General features: G+C 40.9%; 1 protein-coding gene and 1 pseudogene across 2 annotated transcripts; one reads left to right on the top strand and one right to left on the bottom strand.

Annotated features, from left to right (window-relative positions):
* Positions 1-7,758: 7,758 nt before the first annotated feature.
* On the bottom strand, positions 7,759-11,380 carry RBMX (RNA binding motif protein, X-linked). Of its 2 annotated transcripts, none has more exons than XM_014538937.1 (6): positions 11,207-11,380; positions 9,552-10,106; positions 9,152-9,266; positions 8,931-9,056; positions 8,766-8,848; positions 7,759-8,098 (listed from the first exon to the last, which is right to left on the bottom strand). In XM_014538937.1, exons 2-6 carry the CDS (start codon positions 10,084-10,086, stop codon positions 7,788-7,790), a joined length of 1,170 nt encoding a protein of 389 aa, XP_014394423.1. In that variant the 5' UTR covers positions 10,087-10,106; positions 11,207-11,380; the 3' UTR covers positions 7,759-7,787. The 2 variants fall into 2 exon arrangements, with proteins under 2 accessions (XP_014394423.1, XP_014394422.1); XM_014538936.1 differs by having other exon boundaries at positions 8,931-9,074.
* An 8,243-nt stretch (positions 11,381-19,623) lies between these two features.
* Positions 19,624-20,652, top strand: LOC102256781 (annotated as a pseudogene).
* The last annotated feature ends 1,814 nt before the right edge of the window (positions 20,653-22,466 follow it).

Consider the following 22,466-nt stretch of genomic DNA (forward strand, 5'->3'; position numbering starts at 1 on the left):
AACTCGTTTTCCAGTGGCTGCGCCTGTCTGCATTCCCGTAACAGTGCATGAGATATCTCATTGTGGTTTTAGTTTGCATTTCTGATTGACATTGAGCATCTTTTCCTACCTATTGGCAATCTGAATGTCCTCTGAATAAGTGTTTATTTAGGCCCTTTGCCCAGATTTCTAATTGAGTTGTATGCTTTGGTGTTAAGTTCCTTATATTTTCAAAACTAACCACTTATCAGATATAGCATTGGTAAATACGTTCTCCCATGCAGTGGGCTGCCCTTTCCATTTTGTTGGTTTCTCTTGCTGTGCAGCTTGTTTGGTGTAACCCAGCCGTGGGCAAACTATGGCCCTCGGGCCGGATCCAGCCCGTTTGAAATGAATAAAACTAAAAAAAAAAAAAAAGACCGTACCCTTTTATGTAATGTTTACTTTGAATTTATATTAGTTCACACAAACACTCCATCCATGCTTTTGTTCCGGCCCTCCGGTCCAGTTTAAGAACCCATTGAGTCAAAAAGTTTGCCCACCCCTGGTGTAACCCCATGTTTTTTTCCTGTATTGCTGAGTTGTCTGAGATTTTATGGCCTATTTTCTCTGAAGATTTTTATGGTTTTGTGACTTTTAAGTCTTTTATCCATTTTTAGTTTATTATGTATGGTGTTAAGTTGGTGGTCTAGTCTCATTTTTTTTTTACATATACCTGTCCAATTTTCCCAACATCATTTATTGAAGAAACTGTCTTTATTCCATTGTATGCTCCCGTCTCCTCTGTCAAGTATCAACCATAATGGTATGGGTTTATTTCTGGGTTCTCTGTTCTGTTCCACTGATCTATTTGCCTATTCTTATGCCAGTACCAGGCTGTTTTGATTACAATGGCCTTGTAGTATAGTTTAAGAAACATAGACAACAGTGTGGTGATAGCCAAAGGGAAAGGGGGAGGGATAAATGGGGATGCAGAGACTTGACTTTGGGTGAACACACCAGACAATATGCAAATACTGAGTTGTTCACTTGAAACCTATATGTAGAAGACAAAAAATCTTAATGACCTCAAAGTAGACAGTTTTAATAGGTCACAAGCAGCAATAACCACAAAGTTTGATAAATTAAATTGCTCATCAATAATAGACAAGCCCCAGCCAGTGTGGCTCGGTTGGAGCATCATCCCATGCACCTAAAAGTCTCCAGTTCTACTCCCAGTCATGGCACATACCCAGGTTGCAGGTTGGACCCCTGGCCAGAAGTGCATGTGTGTGGCAACGGATCCATGTTTCTCTCCCTTCCTCTAATCAATAAAAACATATTTTAAACAGACATCCTCAGGTGAGGATTACAAAAAAATTAGGATGAAGACTAGGAGAAAATATTCACAACACACATTATCTGACAATAAACTTGTATCCAGAATACATAATATTTGCAGTATTTAAAAGATGATCCAGCTCTGGACAGTATGGCTCAGTTGGTTGAGCATTGTTCTATGCACCAAAAGGTTGCTAATTTGATTCCCAGTAAGGGATCATGCCCAGGTTGTGGTGTGCTGGAAGCAACCAATCATTGTCTCTCTCCTCTCTCTAAAAAAAAAAAAAAATTGAAAAAAATTAAAAAGACGATCCAGTTTTTTTGAACTGACAAAACACTTGGACAGTTTGTGAAAGATATACAGATGGCTATAAGAACATGAGGAACTGCCCCATTATAAAATACAATGTGACATACTGGATTGGATCCTGGAACAGAGAGGACAGTAGTGGGAAAATTGTGAAATTTGAAGTTTAGTTAAGTCATATTCCAATGTTAATCTCTTAAGTTTTGACAAATGTGCCACAGTTATATAAGATTAAAATCAGGACATACTGGGTGAAAGATATATAGGAACTCTATGCTATCTTTGCAACTTCTGTAAATTTAAAATCCCAAAAAGTATTTTTAAAGTGCTCAGTATCATTAATCAAGGGAAATGCAAATTAAAATCATAATGGAAAGACAAATAACCTATGTTTCATTTTATGTGGAGAGTAAAAAACTAAATCAAGAACAAAATAAAACCTCATAGAAACAAAGTACAGAGGCATAGAAGCATCGAACAGACCAGACTATCAAACCTCAGAGGGAAGGCAGGGGAGGGTGAGGGCAAGAGATCAACTGAAGGATTTATATGCATGCACATAAGCATAATCAATGGACACAGATAATAGGGGGGGTGAAGGTATGTGCTGGGGGGTGGGAGAGGTCAATGGGGGAAAAAGGAGACATATGTAATACTTTCAACAATAATTTTTAAAAAACCTCAAAGAAACAACAAACTTATGGTTAGAGGTGTAGGGGAATGGGTGAAAAAGGTGAAGGGTAATATATATAATCAATACTGTGATAAGTATGCAATGACAGATGGTTACTAGACTTATTGGTGATCACATTGTAAGGTATATAAATATTGAATCACTAAGTTGTACACCTGAAACTAATATTGTATGCCAACTAAACTTAAAAATGGTTAAAAAGAAATAGATCAATAAATGTTGGAAAGCAACCAGAACTCTTCATAAATTTGTCAATAGCTCCAAACTGGTAATAGCCCAGATAACCATCAATAGAATGGACAAACTATGCACATAAAGTATACACTGAAATTCTACTCTGTAACAAAAAAAAAAAAACTACCCATAATTATAACAATCTCAAAAACATGCTGAAAGCAGACATAAAAGCTATATTCATGTAGGACTTAATATGAGGTTATTAAAATATGCAAAAATATTCTAGTGATATAATCATTGCTTCTCTGGGGGTGGGAGATGCTGTTGACTGGGATGGCATTTTTCTGGAACTGATTATGGGCTGAGGTTATTTAGAGAATGACAACACTTGGGCCTTTTTCTGTCATCCTAATTCTCAGTAGTTAACATTCCTTTTTCATGTGGTTAAAGTTCCATGCAACTGGCTATAACTCAAAGGCAATACACTATTTTAGGTGCTAGGAAAGTTAATTCGTATATTAGGATCCACAAAACGGAAGCTGCCCCAGTGGCCTGGCCCATGTCACAAATTTAAGCCTATATTTATATGTAACACCTGTCAAGGAAATCTTTACACCAGGGGTCCTCAAACTTTTTAAACAGGGGGCCAGTTCACTGTCCCTCAGACCGTTGGAGGGCCGGACTATAGTTTAAAAAAAATAAAACTATGAACAAATTCCTATGCACACTGCACATCTTATTTTGAAGTAAAAAAACAAAACGGGAACAAATACAATATTTGTATTTGCATGTGGCCCGCAGGCCATAGTTTGAGGACCCCTGCTTTACACCAATCACAATCCTCCAACTCAACTTTAGCTAGCTCACCTTAACCTAGGTAACTGGACCTGGTAATACCTCAGTCCATGGTTTTCCCTTGAATAAAGGACAAATGTTACAAGTTGGTTTGGCATTAAGTATCAGGTCAGATGTATATATATAACTGCCAGAGAAACAAAATTGTGAATACAGAAAATACATTAATCATGTGCTGATTTAACAGCAATGCTGAAGGACTTTAGTCCAAGGAGGATTCACTGCCAACTGAGTTTCCATACCAATTTTCCCGAGTTAAGTAAGCAAGATTAAAAGCAGTACAGTACATCTTTGCTATTTTAATTCCTAGTTTGTTATTCCCCCCATTTCATTTCAGGGTAAGGATTAAATGAAACCATCCAAATTACCTTGATGCCTACCTGGAGCTCACTCCCCAAAGAAACAAAGTCCAGTGACAGCAATAGGCCACCTCAGTAACTATGTTACTTAATAACTGCTCAAGTGCCAACAGTGGATGAGAACTAGATTTGGGGAAGGGGCCAGGTTAATGTCATATTTAAAAGTTAAGTGGCCTGGCCAGTGTAGCTCAGCAGTTGAGAGTGGACCTATGCACCAAGAGGTCACAGTTCAATTCCTGGTCAAACCACATGCTGGGGTTGCAGGCTTGAGCCCCAGTGGAGGATGGGGTGGTGGTGGTGGTTTGCAGGAGGCAGCCAATCAATGATTCTCATCATTGAGGACTCTCTCCCTTCCTTTCAGAAAAAAAAGTCTAAATAAATTCCTTATTGCAAATAAGAACCCAGGGCCACAAAAATGAATATTAAGTTTTATTAAGTTTCAAATACAAAACATTCCAAAAAGAGAAAAGTAATCTATAATACCTATGTTCTATATTCAAATAAACAAGGAAAACACTATCATTCTGGTTTTTTTTTTTACAGCCAGTATAAAGCCAGAAATATCAAGACCAATTCTTTTCCAATGAGAGCAGAATTAAGTCTGCTGGGTCAGTAAACTACTTGCCAAATGGCTGTCTTGGTCATTTAAGCATACTTCCTAATTTGAATTTAGTATTGATATTTACTATAATTAATCTCAATGTTCTACACTATCTTCAAGATATCTAAATAAAATCTCAGGACTCAAAAGCATAAGCCCAAGTAATTTAAGATTATAGAATTGAGGAAGACAGCTATATATAAGTGCAACAGCCATTTAAAATTTGGCCAATACCCTCATGGTCTGTGATTAAGAGCCTGTCAAATGAGGGTTACATCTTTTTTATTATTTCCCACAATCACAAATGTTGGACATGATAGTACTGCTATTTTATTATGCAAAAAATCTTGAGTTGATTTTTCTAACCCAACAACTCAACTCTGTTTCCTTTGAGAACAGTAGCTTTTATACTATTGGCTCTGGAGTCTCCAACATAATGAAGCTGTATTTGGATTTGTTTCCAAGATAGGAGGTGGGGGTAACATAGGCTAACAAAAATACAGTTTAAAAAGCCAAGTGGCCCAATTTTGTTTCCAGTTTTTAAATGTGCTTTCAATCATTTCAGCCATGTTTCCAGTTACTTTAGTTTCCAGATACTACTCTTCCCTTTAGTTTTGTTTTATGACTTAGTCCCAGTTCTGGATAATAAACAGCAGTGTTTCACTTGCTGAAAATCAGATAAGAGCTACTGCTTATGCCTTTCATTTTTTCTAATTAACTTTCTGACACTGATAATTAGGAAGTTCTAAAATAAAGTTGTTCCTAATGACTTTAGCTAAACAATGAAAGCCAAAGCTATAAAATCTCCATAAAGAACCATGAGCGCTCACTACCTCCACTTACCAATTTCCTTAATTGCTCCTTTCTCCATCTGTCAATTATTATTTATCTACCACTCCCTAGTTAAGAGTGCTAACCAACACTGATGCCTTTGTCCAACAGGAACCCTTGAAGGCAAAAATCTATTGCTTGCACCAAACCAATTCTGATGAGCACTGCTTATGCAACTGTTGTGCCTTATGCACATTCTGCATTCTTCTGCTTCAACAACTCTGTAAAATGAAAAGCATGTGATCAGGTCAATTACTCCTCCTTACCTAGTCTTTAAATACATGCTATTTTGTTGCTTTAACTGACAACAATGCATTTGCTTTAAGTTGTAAACTCTAAAAGCAACCATAAATACCCAGTACAATTCCTGTAAGCATCAATTTAGTGTAATCAAGACTATATAACTATCATTACACCAATAAAATTGTTTTTCAAACTGGGAACTTAGCAGCTGCATCTAGTCTCCCTTTAGTGGATTTGTACTGTGTGCTGCAATCAACCAGGTACTGATAATAGGAAACTTGCTCATATGCCAAAACATAAGCTATACATCTGCAGTCAACAACTGCTTATGCAGAAAAAGCACTAACAAATTTTATACACTAAAAAATAGCGAAGCATTACATGACTGAGCCATAATGGAAATATACCTGTGTTTAAAATAGCTTCACCCTACATTCAAATCAGCAGTTAATATGCAAGGTGTTGCATATTACAGCACTTAAGTTGATCCCCGCTTTACAATGTGCCAATATCCTAACCATGCTAAGTGGCAAACCTAGTCTTTAAACCTGTAAAAGCTACCACGCTTTTGAAACTTACCTTAGCGTTTGATTTCTCTTGCTGCCAGCTTTAGTCAGCTTTATCTAGTGTGAATAAATCAGCATTCCGTGACCATAATCCTCAACCTGTAAAAATTAAATAGGTAACTATATCTTTAGTCAGAAATACTTCAAAACTTGCCTATAACTTACTGCCCCCTGTGCCAGAAAGAAAAGGCAAGTTCAGACTTGCAGCTTAAGGTATTTCATGGTCTATTTCTCTTAAGTGGTGGAGATTCACTGGCTTGGGATGGACTGGAATGGCTTAAATGGTTAAGTTGCATGGCTTATGGATTCTCATTCTGTTCCAATGGTGCACTGCCATGTTAAATCCATAAGTTGAACGGACAAAACTTATTTGAAGGAATATGTGCAGTACAAGGATTTTTAGTTGGAGGTCTTCAAGTTTACTATATTCAAGAGCATCTTTTTCAACTTCGTGGCTGGACCTGGGTCATGCTGCCTCAGGTTTTGCTTTTTAAAGACCACTTGCAAATAGATTTTCTCCATACAGTGTAGTTTCACAGAAGTAAAAACAAGTCAGGCATCCAACTAAATGTCAAGTTTGCAATGGCTTACAGGGGTAGGGAGAGGGGCACCCCAAACTTAAGCCATTTCCTATATTGACTAAAAAACTAATTCAAAAAATGTTAAAATATGTGAAGCATGTTTAAAGGTCTTCATCAAAAACTTAAAAAGTTACCCCCTCCCAAGCCCCAGGTGGCTATTGGTAAACAGCTGTATTAAAGGCCTTTAAGTGTCATACATGCTTAAAAAAAAAAAGAATCCAAGAGTTGAATTTGGAGAACTTCTAATATGCTATAGAACACTTTGCTTTTCCAAAAGTTTTTTAATCTAGAAAGCATTTCCACTGCCATGAGGTACAGTATTTCACTGTACTATGAGGAAGTGTTCAATTTCGACTTAGACGGAAAAACTAGTTTGCTTTGCTTACCATCTTTGCTGTTTCACAGGCATTTGATGCTTTAAATCTGATGTGGAATGCTGATAGATTCACTTTTTAGAAGTCATAAGCCTTTGAGAAGTTGGAGATAACTTCATTGCTTATCTATTTTCTCCTTTGCAATCAAGCTGTTCCTTAAAAGTGAGACACTACAGAGTTGCAAAAATTTGAAACAGTAAGAGCAAGCACCGTTTGCAGCTTCATGGTTGGTTTTGGCAAAACTTTTTATTTAGTATTCTGTAGTTGCTTAACACACACTTAAATGATCTTATTGGGGGAGGGGAGAGAGAAAGGTTCTTGTAGATTCCCAAGGAAAAGTCAGAAAGACAAAATATGGCCAGCACTATCCATTTGTTTTGGGTTTACTGCATGAATAGCACTTTCTTTACATAAGCATCTGATCTCAGGTTTTCATACTGATAACATTTGAGATTTCAGTTTGAAGACTGTATGATATCCTACGAGTAACATACCCCAACCACCCTCTAATAGCTAGCTTGTTTGTATAGGCAGAGGGATTCATCTTTCCATTTTAGATGGCTAGATGTTTGTAGAAGATCTTAGAATTGCTTGCCTCATTAACTGGGAAAAAAATTAGAAAGTGGCCTTTTGGGACACTTTTACTTGGAAAATTACACTAGTACACAAGTCAAGCCTTAACACATTTAACATTTGCTTGTTGAAAGCAATGTCATAAGATCAAACATGTTTTACTTTTTTCCTCACAAGAACATAAAAATTATGAAAGGGGAACTTAACAGGAAATTTAAAAAATGTAACACAATTTTTCCTTTTAGTAGTCCTTGGGTAGTTATGACAGAATAGGTTCCACTTTCTGTTTGTTTCTTTGAACAGGGATTTTGGTCCAAAGTTTTGTTTTTAATATCTGCTTCTGCCTCCCCCTCTATCAGATAGGCTTCCTCCACCGCCACCACCCCTGGGTGCTCTGCGGCTTGAACTGCTGTAGGAATCACGTGGAGGAGGGTACCCCCTTTCCATAGAAGGGGGAAGCCCTCTTTCTTGTCTGCCAACCCAATCACGACCACTTGAGTAGAGATCACTTCGGCTGCTTGAGTAACTGTCTCGACTTCCACCATATCCGTCACGTGAGCTGCTGTAATCATCATAGCGACTGCTTCCACCATAAGATGGCGGGGGCCCTCGTGTAGGTGGAGCACTACGTGAGTTACCTGCAGGGTCAATGGTCAGGTAATATGGCAACACTATAAATTGTATATATACAACATTTAAATCTGAATTTACAGAATTTCTGTATTAAACTTTTACTTTCTCAACTGGGAGGTTTTAAACTGTGCCATTGCTGGCCATTAACAGGGATTTGCTCATTTGCTGAGATATGGAAATGGATGGGTTTTAATGTTTGTTTGAAAAGACTGAAGACGGTGTGTATTTCAAGAGGATATTCCAGACAGCTTGTTATTTTATAGTAGACACTCAGCCACTTTCCAGTGATAAGTTGCAATTTTGAACTGTAGACTTTCCTTCATATTGGAATGGTAAACATTTGTTGTTGTTAATAAAATTTTTAAATTGTATTTGCACTGTTGGGGGAAAACACATAAGGCTGCCAATTTAAGCAAGCAAAATCCCCTCCAAAGCAAGCAAACAGCCTCAAAAAAAACAACTTATAGAAAAAAAAAAAACAACAACAACAAAAGCCCCTCACAAAACTAGGAAAAGCCCCTCACAAAACTAGGAAAAGCCCAGCTGATAGTTATCCCCTTAAAAGCAAGCAAACATCCCTTTAAAAGCAAGCACCACACAGCCTAGTAAACTGGCTCATGAACCTAAAAACTCAAGCTGGTGATATTTAAAGACACTAAACCAGTATCTTACCATAACTGTCATATGAATCCCTGTAGGAACCACCACTTGGATGATCTGAATAGTCACGATCACGACCATAGCCATCTCTATCACTAAATTAAAGAGAAAAATCTGTAAGCCCAGAGCATCAACCTTTACATTTTACAGCAAAATCATGGAAGCAAAGTCACTTACCTATAGCCTCTTGATGGATAGTCATCACGTGAACTGGAATGACCATAATCACGGTAAGTATAATCTCTTGGTGGTGGAGCATAATCTCTTGTATCACGAGAGCTTGGGTAATCTCTACTTGAGTAGCTACCAAAACAAAAATAACTTGTTTGATGCTTTGGATGAGCTTTCCCTTCAACACTAATCATTTGTAAGAGGGAGCTATTACATTTTCCGGTTACCTGTCTTTAGTAGAATATCCATCATCTCTTGGGGACAAATAAACATCTCTACGGGAAGGCAGGGGTTCCCTTCGAGGTGGGCCTCCATAACTATCTCTTCCACGCGATACAGGAGCTTAAGGAAAAACCATTATTAAAATATACTCAAAGATAAAAAATGAAATGTGAATTTAAGTCAGGCAATGAAAAACAGTGATTCAGTGACATATGACCTAGAACTCTATCATGGTATTTTGTTCTCTAAAATTTTCTATTCACACCTAAATTCTTTTTAATGTATATTTACTGCACGTACCTAGATCACCTGGGGTCTGTAAGTCAGTTTTAAGTATTTTTAGGATTCACCTCTCAATCTTTTGTGTTATGGTGGTAGGTTAGATTGTTATAAATGGAAACTTACCTCTTCCTCCCATTCCACTGCTGCTGCGAACTGGTCCTGAAGGAGCAGATCTTTTAGGAGGAGGACCCCCACTTCTCGGTGGTGGTCCTCTTTTTACTGGAAGTGGTCCCCTGGAAGAACTCATGTTAAAATTCATGGAATAGCCACCATCATCCATGTGCCCTCCACGTGAGGAAGGTCCCCTGATTCCTCCACTGCCTCCTCTTCCGCCTCTAAGACCCCTTGGAGGGCCTCTGCTTCTTGGAGGTGGTCCACGCCTACCAGTTTCAAATGATGGTTTGGTGGCTTGTTCTACCTTGATGGCTTTTCCATCTAAGGACTTTCCATTCATATCTCTGGCTGCATCCTTAGCATCTGCTGGGCTTTCAAAGGTGACAAAAGCAAATCCTCTCGATTTGTTGGTTTCACGATCTTTCATCAAGAGTACTTCCACTATCCGTCCATATTTGCCAAATACAGCTTCAAGGGCTTTCTCATTTGTTTCTGTATTGAGGCCACCAATGAAGAGCTTTCCTGGGCGATCAGCTTCAACCATGTTTCCCTCCTGGTAAGAGTCTATTGAAAAAGAATATATATAGTATGTCACTGGGAAAAGTTCCAAGTTTATCGGACACATGAATTTATCGGGGTGCATTTCTCTTATTTTTCTAAAACCATTATTCCTTAATAACTAGACACCAAAAGCGATCTCTTCTAAGCAGGAAACCCAAATTAACTACTTAAGCCGTAAGTGCAGTTTCCATTAAACTGATTAAAAGGATCAATTTAATATGTGCGTTTACCCTTAAGCCACCCTGGCAGTTTTAATCTAGTAACGGCTACTCAACATTTACAAGTTTGTTTTAATCTCGGAACTGTAGCCTTTTAAAGATACAATTACATCCTAATTACACTGAAGACTATCGACTCATTCAAGGTCACACACAGGCCAGACTCAAGTCCTTAACATCAAGCTCTCTTCGGAGGGCTTTGTATTTTCTTATTAGGATTCCCTGGTAAATTTATTTAGAAATTTAAAGTTTGAGCCAAGTTATGCCTCCAGTTCTTCACCAGCCCATGGCCCGCCGAAAAGGTCACAAGAACCTTAAAAAGTGTCAATATCATTTCATATTAAATAACGGTACGTGAAATCGCGCACTAGAATGTACAACATTCCCTGGTTGCAGCAGAACCCAATTAAAACCATCACTAAAAACCGCGTGGAAAACACAAAATGGCGACACTTGGACTCAGCCCAGAACAACCGGCACCGGTCAGAGGAGTAACTTTTACCATCAGCAGTAGCTGGGAAAATTCAAAGGGCTTCCTCTCCAAGGCCCCACCAATGAACAAGGACCCCGCGTAAAACTGCACGTGCCCATCTGTAGCGCCGACGCCATCCCAATGCAGGTACCGCGGTGGCATGGTCTCTCCTCGTCCAGCCAAAACCCGGACCTCCGCCACCGCCCCGGCAGGCGACAGTCACACTTTCTCCAGGCATACAACTAAACGGACCCGCCACATTTGTTTTCCCGCGACACTCTGCTTTATCTAAATAGGTCCGCACCTTTGGGTTCTTAAAATGGCGCCCGCCAGCTCCATCTCCTGGGAGATAATCTCAGATTCTAACATGACAAGAGTGCCAAGAAAAAGGTCTAAGGAAAGAACACACTTACCGGAGGGGTGACGACGGTTTCAAGCTCCTACGAGCTCGCTGACAGGGGTTTCCTAGCCGCTCAGCACAGGGAGGGCCACTGGCTCGGAGGACGGAAGAGAGAACCTGCAGGAACTACTGCGCAACGAGGGCGAACAAAGGAGACAGCAAACTTTATACTGCCCGGGAACGAGGCTGAAGGACCCGGATGAAAACGGAGCTTAGAATTTGAAACGCAAGGGAGAGGTGGGAGCAGTTCCCAGTCTCCCCATTGGCTGTCTTTTCTGCCATTCATTCTTAGTTCCTCCCCATTTCCGGGCCCTCAGCTCTTGGCCAGGGCTGGTTCCTAACCGTTTTCCCAGCCCCCACCCCTGCGCTGTAAACCCGCGTTTTTGCTTTCCGGTGAACTGGTTCACTGGCTGCATTTACTAAAGAACTGAAATTAATTGCGTGTTGTAGTGACTGGGGGACGTTGCTAAACTTTAACATCCCTTAAATGGTTTAATTCTCAAAAGTAGGGTGATGAGGGTAGATACTGCCAATTTTGCAGAAATGGAAAACAAAGAAGTATAGATGATAAAATATTTTTCCCCCAAAATACATTTAACCAGAATTTTTAGTGTATGGATAAAATTCTGATAAATAAATATCGGGGTGGGGGCACACAAAAAGGCAGCAGATAAACTGAACACCTAAATGGTGGGCTCTGTGCTTGGCTATGAGAATACAACCCAGAACAAGTGAGACAAGGGCAGGGCACCTCCATGGGTAAGGTGTTAGGTCGGAGAGAGCCCAGGATCGGATACATGCAGACATGTGATGAGATAATGGACTCCCCCTGGCATGTCTAACAGATCAGCATGCCAGACACAGATACAGGCTTCTCCCTGAATCCACAACGACCCCCACACAGATACTGACTCATTCCTGAATACCTGGCTGACCCCCTGCAGCTGAAACTTCCTCAACTGAATACCTCAGCTCATGTCCCCACCCCTCACCCAACCGCAGTATAAAAAAAGCGCTGATCTGAATAGTCACGATCACGACCATAGCCATCTCTATCACTAAATTAAAGAGAAAAATCTGTAAGCCCAGAGCATCAACCTTTACATTTTACAGCAAAATCATGGAAGCAAAGTCACTTACCTATAGCCTCTTGATGGATAGTCATCACGTGAACTGGATTGACCATAATCACGATAAATATAACCTCTTGGTGGTGAAGCATAATCTTTTGTATCACGGGAGCTTGGGTAATCTCTACTTGAGTAGCTGTCTTTAGTAGAATATCCATCATCTCTTGGGGACAAATAAACATCTCTACGGGAAGGCAGGGGTTCCCTTCGAGGTGGGCCTCCATAACTATCTCTTCCACGCGATACAGGAGCTTAAGGAAAAACCATTATTAAAATATACTCAAAGATAAAAAATGAAATGTGAATTTAAGTCAGGCAATGAAAAACAGTGATTCAGTGACATATGACCTAGAACTCTATCATGGTATTTTGTTCTCTAAAATTTTCTATTCACACCTAAATTCTTTTTAATGTATATTTACTGCACGTACCTAGATCACCTGGGGTCTGTAAGTCAGTTTTAAGTATTTTTAGGATTCACCTCTCAATCTTTTGTGTTATGGTGGTAGGTTAGATTGTTATAAATGGAAACTTACCTCTTCCTCCCATTCCACTGCTGCTGCGAACTGGTCCTGAAGGAGCAGATCTTTTAGGAGGAGGACCCCCACTTCTCGGTGGTGGTCCTCTTTTTACTGGAAGTGGTCCCCTGGAAGAACTCATGTTAAAATTCATGGAATAGCCACCATCATCTACATTAGAAAAGAAAAATGTTAATATTAACAAGAATCAAGAAAAGGCTATAGAAGTTCTTTGCTTCATCAAGAATACTTGTTCAGTTGGGGAATCTTGCTTTAGTTTTCACACATACAAGATTTGAGCATGTGCCCTGCCGGTGTGGCTCAGTGGTTGAATGTCAACCTATGAACCAGGAGGTCATGGTCTGAGCACATGCCCGGGTTGTGGGCTTGATCCCCAGTGGGGGCTGTGCAGAAGGCAGATCAATGATTCTCTCATCATTGATGTTTCTATCTCTCTCTCCCATCCTCTGAAATCAATAAAAATATATTTTTAAGAAAATACCGAGCATGAAGTCTTTATAGGCTAGTGAAATAAAACAAAAGGATAACCTTAAAGTTATCTGATAAATTGTTTAATTTTCATATGCCCAATCAGCTAGGCCAGGGGTCCTCAAACTTTTTAAACAGGGGGCCAGTTCACTGTCCCTCAGACAGTTGGAGGGCCGGACTATAGTTTAAAAAAAAACTATGAACAAATTCCTATGCACACTGCACATATCTTATTTTGAAGTAAAAAAACAAAACGGGAACAAATACAATATTTGTATTTGCATGTGGCCCGCGGGCCGTAGTTTGAGGACCCCTGAGCTAGGCCTATCATAATTCTTTAAGTGTCTCTTCCTAGAGTGAACTATTTGGATAAATAGTGTATTTCCCATCATTTAAAAACACTGTATGTAATTTAGGATTTGATGTCCCATTTTTAAGTCACTATCACTTTGGTAGCTAAGCATGTGTTCTCAATTTCAAAAGTTGGAGCCCTTAAACAAAGACTTATACAAAACACACATGGTATGGATTTGCAGTTCCTAACTTAAACACCAAGCATGAGGTAGATCCAAATTACCCATGTGCCCTCCACGTGAGGGAGGTCCCCTGGTTCCTCCACTTCCTCCTCTTCCGCCTCTAAGACCCCTTGGAGGGCCTCTGCTTCTTGGAGGTGGAGGTGGTCCACGCCTACCAGTTTCAAATGATGGTTTAGTGGCTTGTTCTACCTTGATGGCTTTTCCATCTAAGGACTAAATAATATAAAAGTGGTTAGTTACATCAACATTTAAAAAGAACTTGCACATCCACTGCACATTGACAGCAATGGCCTTAAAAGGTAATTACAGGTAAATTTTGCTCACTAATTAATCTAAGAAAAATAATACAAATAGTTACAGTTACTTTTCCATTTACTTAAAATGCTTACTCATCTTTAAGACTGATACTGATGATTTGAGCCAAACAAGGTGGACCCACTGCACTACTGGTGGATAAAATTTTAAAACAAGGCCAGCTATCAACTTATCAATACTAGTAACCAAAAGGAAAAGCCAAGTTATTAAAGCAGTTTATAAATCCCAGATAAAATAAACATCACACACTATTCTGAACTGAAAGACTTAAGTAATACCTGTAAATTTGCCTATAAAATTACCAAGGGTTACAATCAGAGTCCTGGAAAGTTATACACCAAAAACAAAATTCAAGAGATGCCATGTCCTAGGCCTGACTTGACTAACACTGTGCCATTTTTTTTAACACTGTGCCATTTTATGCACTAGGGAACACTGCATTAGTATGCAGACAATCTCACCTTTCCATTCATATCTCTGGCTGCATCCTTAGCATCTGCTGGGCTTTCAAAGGTGACAAAAGCAAATCCTCTGGATTTGTTGGTTTCACGATCTTTCATCAAGAGTACTAAAAAGTCATTTTCGGGGGGGAAAAAAGTGTTATTCTGGTTCAAATGAATTAACAAAAGTAAATCTTTAAAAAAGAAAGCTCAGAACTTCTTAGAGGACAAAATACATTATCATTTCAGATGATCATTGCAATTAAATTCATCATAGCTTGCCTTTTTAATTACAAAACAGCCCTGCATATACTTTCAGATAAACTCACCTTCCACTATCCGTCCATATTTGCCAAATACCGCTTCAAGGGCTTTCTCATTTGTTTCTGTATTGAGGCCACCAATAAAGAGCTTTCCTGGGCGATCAGCTTCAACCATGTTTCCCTCCTGGTAAGAGTCTATTGAAAAAGAATATATATAGTATGTCACTGGGAAAAGTTCCAAGTTTATCGGACACATGAATTTATCGGGGTGCATTTCTCTTATTTTTCTAAAACCATTATTCCTTAATAACTAGACACCAAAAGCGATCTCTTCTAAGCAGGAAACCCAAATTAACTACTTAAGCCGTAAGTGCAGTTTCCATTAAACTGATTAAAAGGATCAATTTAATATGTGCGTTTACCCTTAAGCCACCCTGGCAGTTTTAATCTAGTAACGGCTACTCAACATTTACAAGTTTGTTTTAATCTCGGAACTGTAGCCTTTTAAAGATACAATTACATCCTAATTACACTGAAGACTATCGACTCATTCAAGGTCACACACAGGCCAGACTCAAGTCCTTAACATCAAGCTCTCTTCGGAGGGCTTTGTATTTTCTTATTAGGATTCCCTGGTAAATTTATTTAGAAATTTAAAGTTTGAGCCAAGTTATGCCTCCAGTTCTTCACCAGCCCATGGCCCGCCGAAAAGGTCACAAGAACCTTAAAAAGTGTCAATATCATTTCATATTAAATAACGGTACGTGAAATCGCGCACTAGAATGTACAACATTCCCTGGTTGCAGCAGAACCCAATTAAAACCATCACTAAAAACCGCGTGGAAAACACAAAATGGCGACACTTGGACTCAGCCCAGAACAACCGGCACCGGTCAGAGGAGTAACTTTTACCATCAGCAGTAGCTGGGAAAATTCAAAGGGCTTCCTCTCCAAGGCCCCACCAATGAACAAGGACCCCGCGTAAAACTGCACGTGCCCATCTGTAGCGCCGACGCCATCCCAATGCAGGTACCGCGGTGGCATGGTCTCTCCTCGTCCAGCCAAAACCCGGACCTCCGCCACCGCCCCGGCAGGCGACAGTCACACTTTCTCCAGGCATACAACTAAACGGACCCGCCACATTTGTTTTCCCGCGACACTCTGCTTTATCTAAATAGGTCCGCACCTTTGGGTTCTTAAAATGGCGCCCGCCAGCTCCATCTCCTGGGAGATAATCTCAGATTCTAACATGACAAGAGTGCCAAGAAAAAGGTCTAAGGAAAGAACACACTTACCGGAGGGGTGACGACGGTTTCAAGCTCCTACGAGCTCGCTGACAGGGGTTTCCTAGCCGCTCAGCACAGGGAGGGCCACTGGCTCGGAGGACGGAAGAGAGAACCTGCAGGAACTACTGCGCAACGAGGGCGAACAAAGGAGACAGCAAACTTTATACTGCCCGGGAACGAGGCTGAAGGACCCGGATGAAAACGGAGCTTAGAATTTGAAACGCAAGGGAGAGGTGGGAGCAGTTCCCAGTCTCCCCATTGGCTGTCTTTTCTGCCATTCATTCTTAGTTCCTCCCCATTTCCGGGCCCTCAGCTCTTGGCCAGGGCTGGTTCCTAACCGTTTTCCCAGCCCCCACCCCTGCGCTGTAAACCCGCGTTTTTGCTTTCCGGTGAACTGGTTCACTGGCTGCATTTACTAAAGAACTGAAATTAATTGCGTGTTGTAGTGACTGGGGGACGTTGCTAAACTTTAACATCCCTTAAATGGTTTAATTCTCAAAAGTAGGGTGATGAGGGTAGATACTGCCAATTTTGCAGAAATGGAAAACAAAGAAGTATAGATGATAAAATATTTTTCCCCCAAAATACATTTAACCAGAATTTTTAGTGTATGGATAAAATTCTGATAAATAAATATCGGGGTGGGGGCACACAAAAAGGCAGCAGATAAACTGAACACCTAAATGGTGGGCTCTGTGCTTGGCTATGAGAATACAACCCAGAACAAGTGAGACAAGGGCAGGGCACCTCCATGGGTAAGGTGTTAGGTCGGAGAGAGCCCAGGATCGGATACATGCAGACATGTGATGAGATAATGGACTCCCCCTGGCATGTCTAACAGATCAGCATGCCAGACACAGATACAGGCTTCTCCCTGAATCCACAACGACCCCCACACAGATACTGACTCATTCCTGAATACCTGGCTGACCCCCTGCAGCTGAAACTTCCTCAACTGAATACCTCAGCTCATGTCCCCACCCCTCACCCAACCGCAGTATAAAAAAAGCAAAAAAAACTGTTGGTGTGAATCCACGTGCCCTGTCTTTGGGGGTACGTGGGTCTCCCGGGGACGCAGAAATAAACCCTTTTCCTTCCTTTCTTTTCTGACTCACTGGACTCTCTATTTCTTGCGCCGCCTCCTGAGCCACCTAACCTAACATAAGGCTGCCAGATTTAGCGAAGAAAAATACAGGACTCCCAGTTAAGTTTGAAGTTCAGATATTTTATTTTCAGTTTAAGTGAGTATCATATATAAAAAAACTTATTTATTGTTTATCTGAACTTCAAATTTAACTGGGCATTGTGTATTTTGTCTGCCATTGGGGGGGATTACAAAAATTAAAATTTTCTAATTTTCTTTAAAAGCTAAAACAACAACAATTAAATAAAACAATTTATTGCATATTGTGATTAGTGCCAGGGCTGAAGTAAACTAGGTGCTCTGATGGACAATATTTGGGAGACCAAATTTGATTTAGACATCAGGGAAGGTCTGTCTAAAGACGTGACTTTGGATATCAGATGTAAAGGGAAAAAAGAAACCAGCTATGGAAAAGCTAGGGGAAGAGCTTTTCAGGAAAAGAAAACAGTACTAAGCATAAAGTGGGATTAAGAATTTGCACGCAGCAAGGGACAGAAAGAGATCCAGGGTGACAGGAATTTAAGGATTATAAAGGGAGGGAGTTAAGGTAAATAGAACATGCGAATCCATTAAAAGATTGTGGGCTTAAGTGTGGAAGCAGGGACACCAATGGGATAGAGCAAACAGATCAGGAGAGAAAACAGTGACTCAAATTAGGGTTGTAGCAGTGGACATGGGGAGGAAACAACAATTGTTAGATGTACATGGCAGGTAGTATGGACAGGATTTGCTAATGAAACAGATGGGAAAGGACAGGGTGGAACTGAGGAAAAAGGAAGCCATTAGCAGGTGATGTCCATTTACCAAAATGGTTGCAGAGGAGAGAGATTGGGAAATCTGATGCTCAGAGATCAGGGCTAAATTGTTATTTTAGAAATGGAAATAAAACCCATCTCAATGAATGAGACCACCAAAAAGAGAATACAATGCAAAAAGAAGTCCCAAAAGCATGGAACAAAGTGGGGAATCTCTGAGGGAAGGGGGGTGGGGGTGGGGGGGAAGTAATCAACTAAGGATCTTGTTTGCATATATGCATGGCCCTTCGACACAGACAATGGGGCGGTAAGGGCCTGGAGCGGGGTAGGGGATCAATGGGGGAAGAAGGGAGACATATGTAATACTTTCAACAATAAAGAATTATTAAAAATAAAAAATAAAACAACACACAAAAATAAATCTAAAAACAAACAAACAAACAACCAAAAAGAAGTCCCAAGATCATATAATATTAAATATACACACATCCAGGATAGGCAAAAGTAGGTTTATAGTTGTTCATATGGAAACTAATACAATAATTAATAATAATACAAGAATAAACTCTTGTATGTGTGTGTATTCACAACCATAAAGATTTGGCTCTGGCAATAGTTGAAAATTGGCCAGGTTGGCAAAAACCACTTATGTGCCAGGTTCAGCCAGTAGAATCTGCACCTCCAGATAGAATCAAGAAAAGTCCTGCCCCGAGGGCCACTGGCACTCTCTCTGTCTCAGATCCAGAACCGAAGGACTACAGGACTTTCCCTAAGCTCTAAGCCAGGCCTCCACTGGTCTAGGGCAGAACAGGGCCAACAGATGTCCCTGTTCCCCTAAGTCTTAGGAATGAAATGTGCACCCCTGTGGATTAGATCACTCTTGTCTTTGCAGTTAATGTCCAGGAATGTGGGAGAAGGAGGAGAGTGTTCTATACTGTGGGGCAGCACTTCCAAGGACCAGGAGAAGGAAGAAGAGGAGGGACAGCTAACTGAGGGAATGTAGGAGAGGGTTGTTATGGCTGTATCACAGAATGGGGACCCCACAGGAGAAAGAAGCTGGAGAGGGAGGCAGAGGGCCTACTGACTGGATCAGAAGGCAATGGGGAGGAGAGCCTTTTAAAAATTTTTAAAAATCTTTTGAAAATTAAATGTATTGTGGTGACATTGGTTAATAAGTACATAGGTTTCAAGTATACATTTCTATGAAACATGATTGGCATATTGCATTTTGTGCCCACCATCCAAAGTCAAATCACCTAACAGATGAAAGAATAAACTGTAGTACATCCATACTATTGAATACTACTCAGCAATAAATCCAAAAGTAGAAAGCTAAGAGAAATAACCAAATACAAAAGGCTACATACTGGATGCTTCCATTTATATGAAATTCAAGAGTTGTAAGAGATAAGGCTCTTAAGTAACAGAGTGTCAGATCACATAGGTCTTTGTAGACCAAAGACTGCCTTTGTCCAGGAAAAAAAATAATTTTCCATTTATGTTTCTAGGTTCTTGTCTGAGAATCCCCTGTAATAAAAGACAGATTAAGTCCAGGATCCTGGCTGGAGGTCCAAGATGTCGGAGAAGGAAGGCGGGTCGGGCGGGGGCTCCCCGCAGGCCAGCGCGGTGACGGTCAGCGATGTCCAGGAGCTGATACGGCGGCGCAAAGAGGAGATCGAAGCGCAGATCAAGGCCAATTATGGCGTATTGGAGAGCCTAAAAGGTGTTGGGATGAATGAGCCGCTGGTGGACTGCGAGGGCTACCCCCGCTCAGACGTGGACCTGTACCAAGTTCGAACTGCCAGGCACAACATCGTCTGCTTGCAGAACGATCACAAGGCGGTGATGAAGCAGGTGGAGGAGGCCCTGCACCAGCTGCATGCTCGGGACAAGGAGAAGCAGGCCCGGGACATGGCTGAGGCCCAGGAAGAGGCCATGAGCCGAAGTCTGAGCCAGAGCGAGGGCCTCAGCCTCCCTCAGGCCTTTGCCAAAGTGAACAGCATCAGCCCCCGCTCCCCTGCCAGCATCGCGGGTCTGCAAGTGGATGATGAGATTGTGGAGTTTGGCTCCGTAAACACCCAAAACTTCCAGTCGCTGCAAAACATTGGCACCGTGGTGCAGCACAGTGAGGGGAAGCCCCTGAATGTGACAGTGATCCGCAGAGGGGAGAAACACCGGCTTAGACTTGTCCCAACGCGCTGAGCGGGGAAGGGACTGCTGGGCTGCAACATTATTCCTTTGCAAAGCTGATTGTCCCTGAGGAACAGTATCAGGAAAGCATCTTCTGTGGCCCTAGACTTGTGTCTTGGGGGGGATTTCTCCCTTCTCTCCTCTCCCTGGAGTTTAAGGATCTGGAAGCCTGAACTTCTAGGTGGTGGAAACGCTGTGGCCTCTGAGTGTGTCTCTTGGGATTAAGGCATTGTTCAGAACCTGATCTGTGCTTAGCTGATCTTTTCTGAATTAGACCATGGCCCCAAATGGGAATCTCTGATGGCAAGAGGGTGGGAGTTATTCTGACAGGTGCTGTCATGACTTTATTCTTTTAGGAATTATTTTCTCCAAATAAACAGTTTTATAGTACTGGGGGGAAAAAAGACAGATTAACATGAGTAAAACATGTTTAATGACATGTATTTCTCCTGTATACATGGGAGAGATGCAGGAAAACTGAGTAACTCCCCAAAATGATTCAAGTTGTTACCTTAAATACCATCTGCAGCTAAAGACGAAAGAAGATTGGGAGAGGGGAGACAGTTATGGGAGGTTATCAGGAAAATCACAGTAAACAGGGCATGGTCATTCTGCAGGCCTAAATCCATTAGTAATGCCTTCTCTAGTAATGACAGTTTCCAGAGATTTGGTAATCCTCCTCTTCCAGCTACATAGAGGGAGACAACCTTACAAATGGAGATTTCCCTGCTAAATGTAAATGTCTCCAACAAAAGGGTAATTTATACTGAAGTTTCAGAGTTTTTCCTATGTCTACTGTTTTTTAAAAACCATCAACTCAAAATAATCCTTATGCCCTAGCCAGTTTGGCTCAGTGGATAGAGCGAAGGGTCCCAGGTTTGATTCTGATCAAGGGCACGTACCTTGGTTGCAGGCTCTTCCCCAGCCCAGGCTCGGTCTTTCCCTCTCTCTTCCACTTTCTCCAAAAATCAATGGAGAAATATCTTTGGGTGAGGATTAAAAATAATAATAATAATAATAATAATAATAATCCTTATGCCTAAGAGACTTATTTTGAGGTGGCAAATTCTGCTCCCTTTCATCTTTTACTGTGATTGAAACCAGGAGCCACTGGAGGACCTTGAGCCAGGGGGGGACATATCTGTCTTACCTCATAAGAAGAACACTTTGGCTGCTGTGTCCTGGATACACTGTAGGCAGCAACGGTGAAAGCAGAGAGATCTACCAAAAGATGATTGCCATAGTACCTTGAATTAAGGGGCTAGCAGCAGAGGTAGTGAGAAGTTGTTGGATTCTGGACATATTTTGAAGGTAAAGTCAAAAGAACCTCCCAACACAAAATCCAGATGACATGAATGAAAAAATTAATTCATTTGACTATAAAAGCATTTCTTCATTCTCACACTGCTTTGATAGCTCATTCTTTTCAAGTGGATCTTTAAATATTAGAGTTTTTTCACTCTTGTGCCTAGATCCTCTTCTGTTCTCATTCTATCCTCACTCCGGGATAAATCTCATCCATTGCCAGAGTGTCCACTATGATAAATATCCCTATGATTCCTATGTCAAATCTCTCCCTTGTACTCCTCAATGTGCATATCACACTTCCTGACTTTACCACTTGGCTGCCTCAAATACATGAACTCATTGCCTTCTCAGATATTTATTGGGTACCTATTATGTGTTAGCCTCAATGGTAGGGACTGGTATACAATGGTTGAATAAAATGGACTTGGTCCCTGCTCACATGAAACTACCATTCCAGTGGAAGGCTGTGTGAGAAAATAAACAATAAAACAAATTTAAAAATAGTAAAAACTGCTATAAAGAAAGCAAGCTGCAGTAATAGAAAATAACAAAAAAGTATGTTTGTACAATTGGAGGAAACCTACTTATGAAAGTCACAGATGTCTTTGAAATAGTGACATGGAAGCTGAGAGTTCAAGAATGAGAAGTAAAAGAAGGTGAAGAGATTAGCCAAGGAACATATATGCATAGCCCATGGACACACACACAGCAGGATGGTGAAGACTAGGGGAGGGGGGCAGGGGCTGGGTGGAGGTGGGCAAAGGGGGAGGAATGGGGACATTTGTAATATTATCAACAATAAAAAAAGAAAAGTAACCATTCATGGAAAGAACTGCAGGGTGGACATTCTAGATCAGCCGTGGGCAAACTACGGCCCACGGGCCGGATCCGGCCCGTTT

The sequence above is a fragment of the Myotis brandtii genome, unplaced genomic scaffold (assembly GCF_000412655.1).
Source record: "Myotis brandtii unplaced genomic scaffold, ASM41265v1 scaffold206, whole genome shotgun sequence".
In the NCBI taxonomy this organism is placed as follows: Eukaryota; Metazoa; Chordata; class Mammalia; order Chiroptera; family Vespertilionidae; genus Myotis; species Myotis brandtii.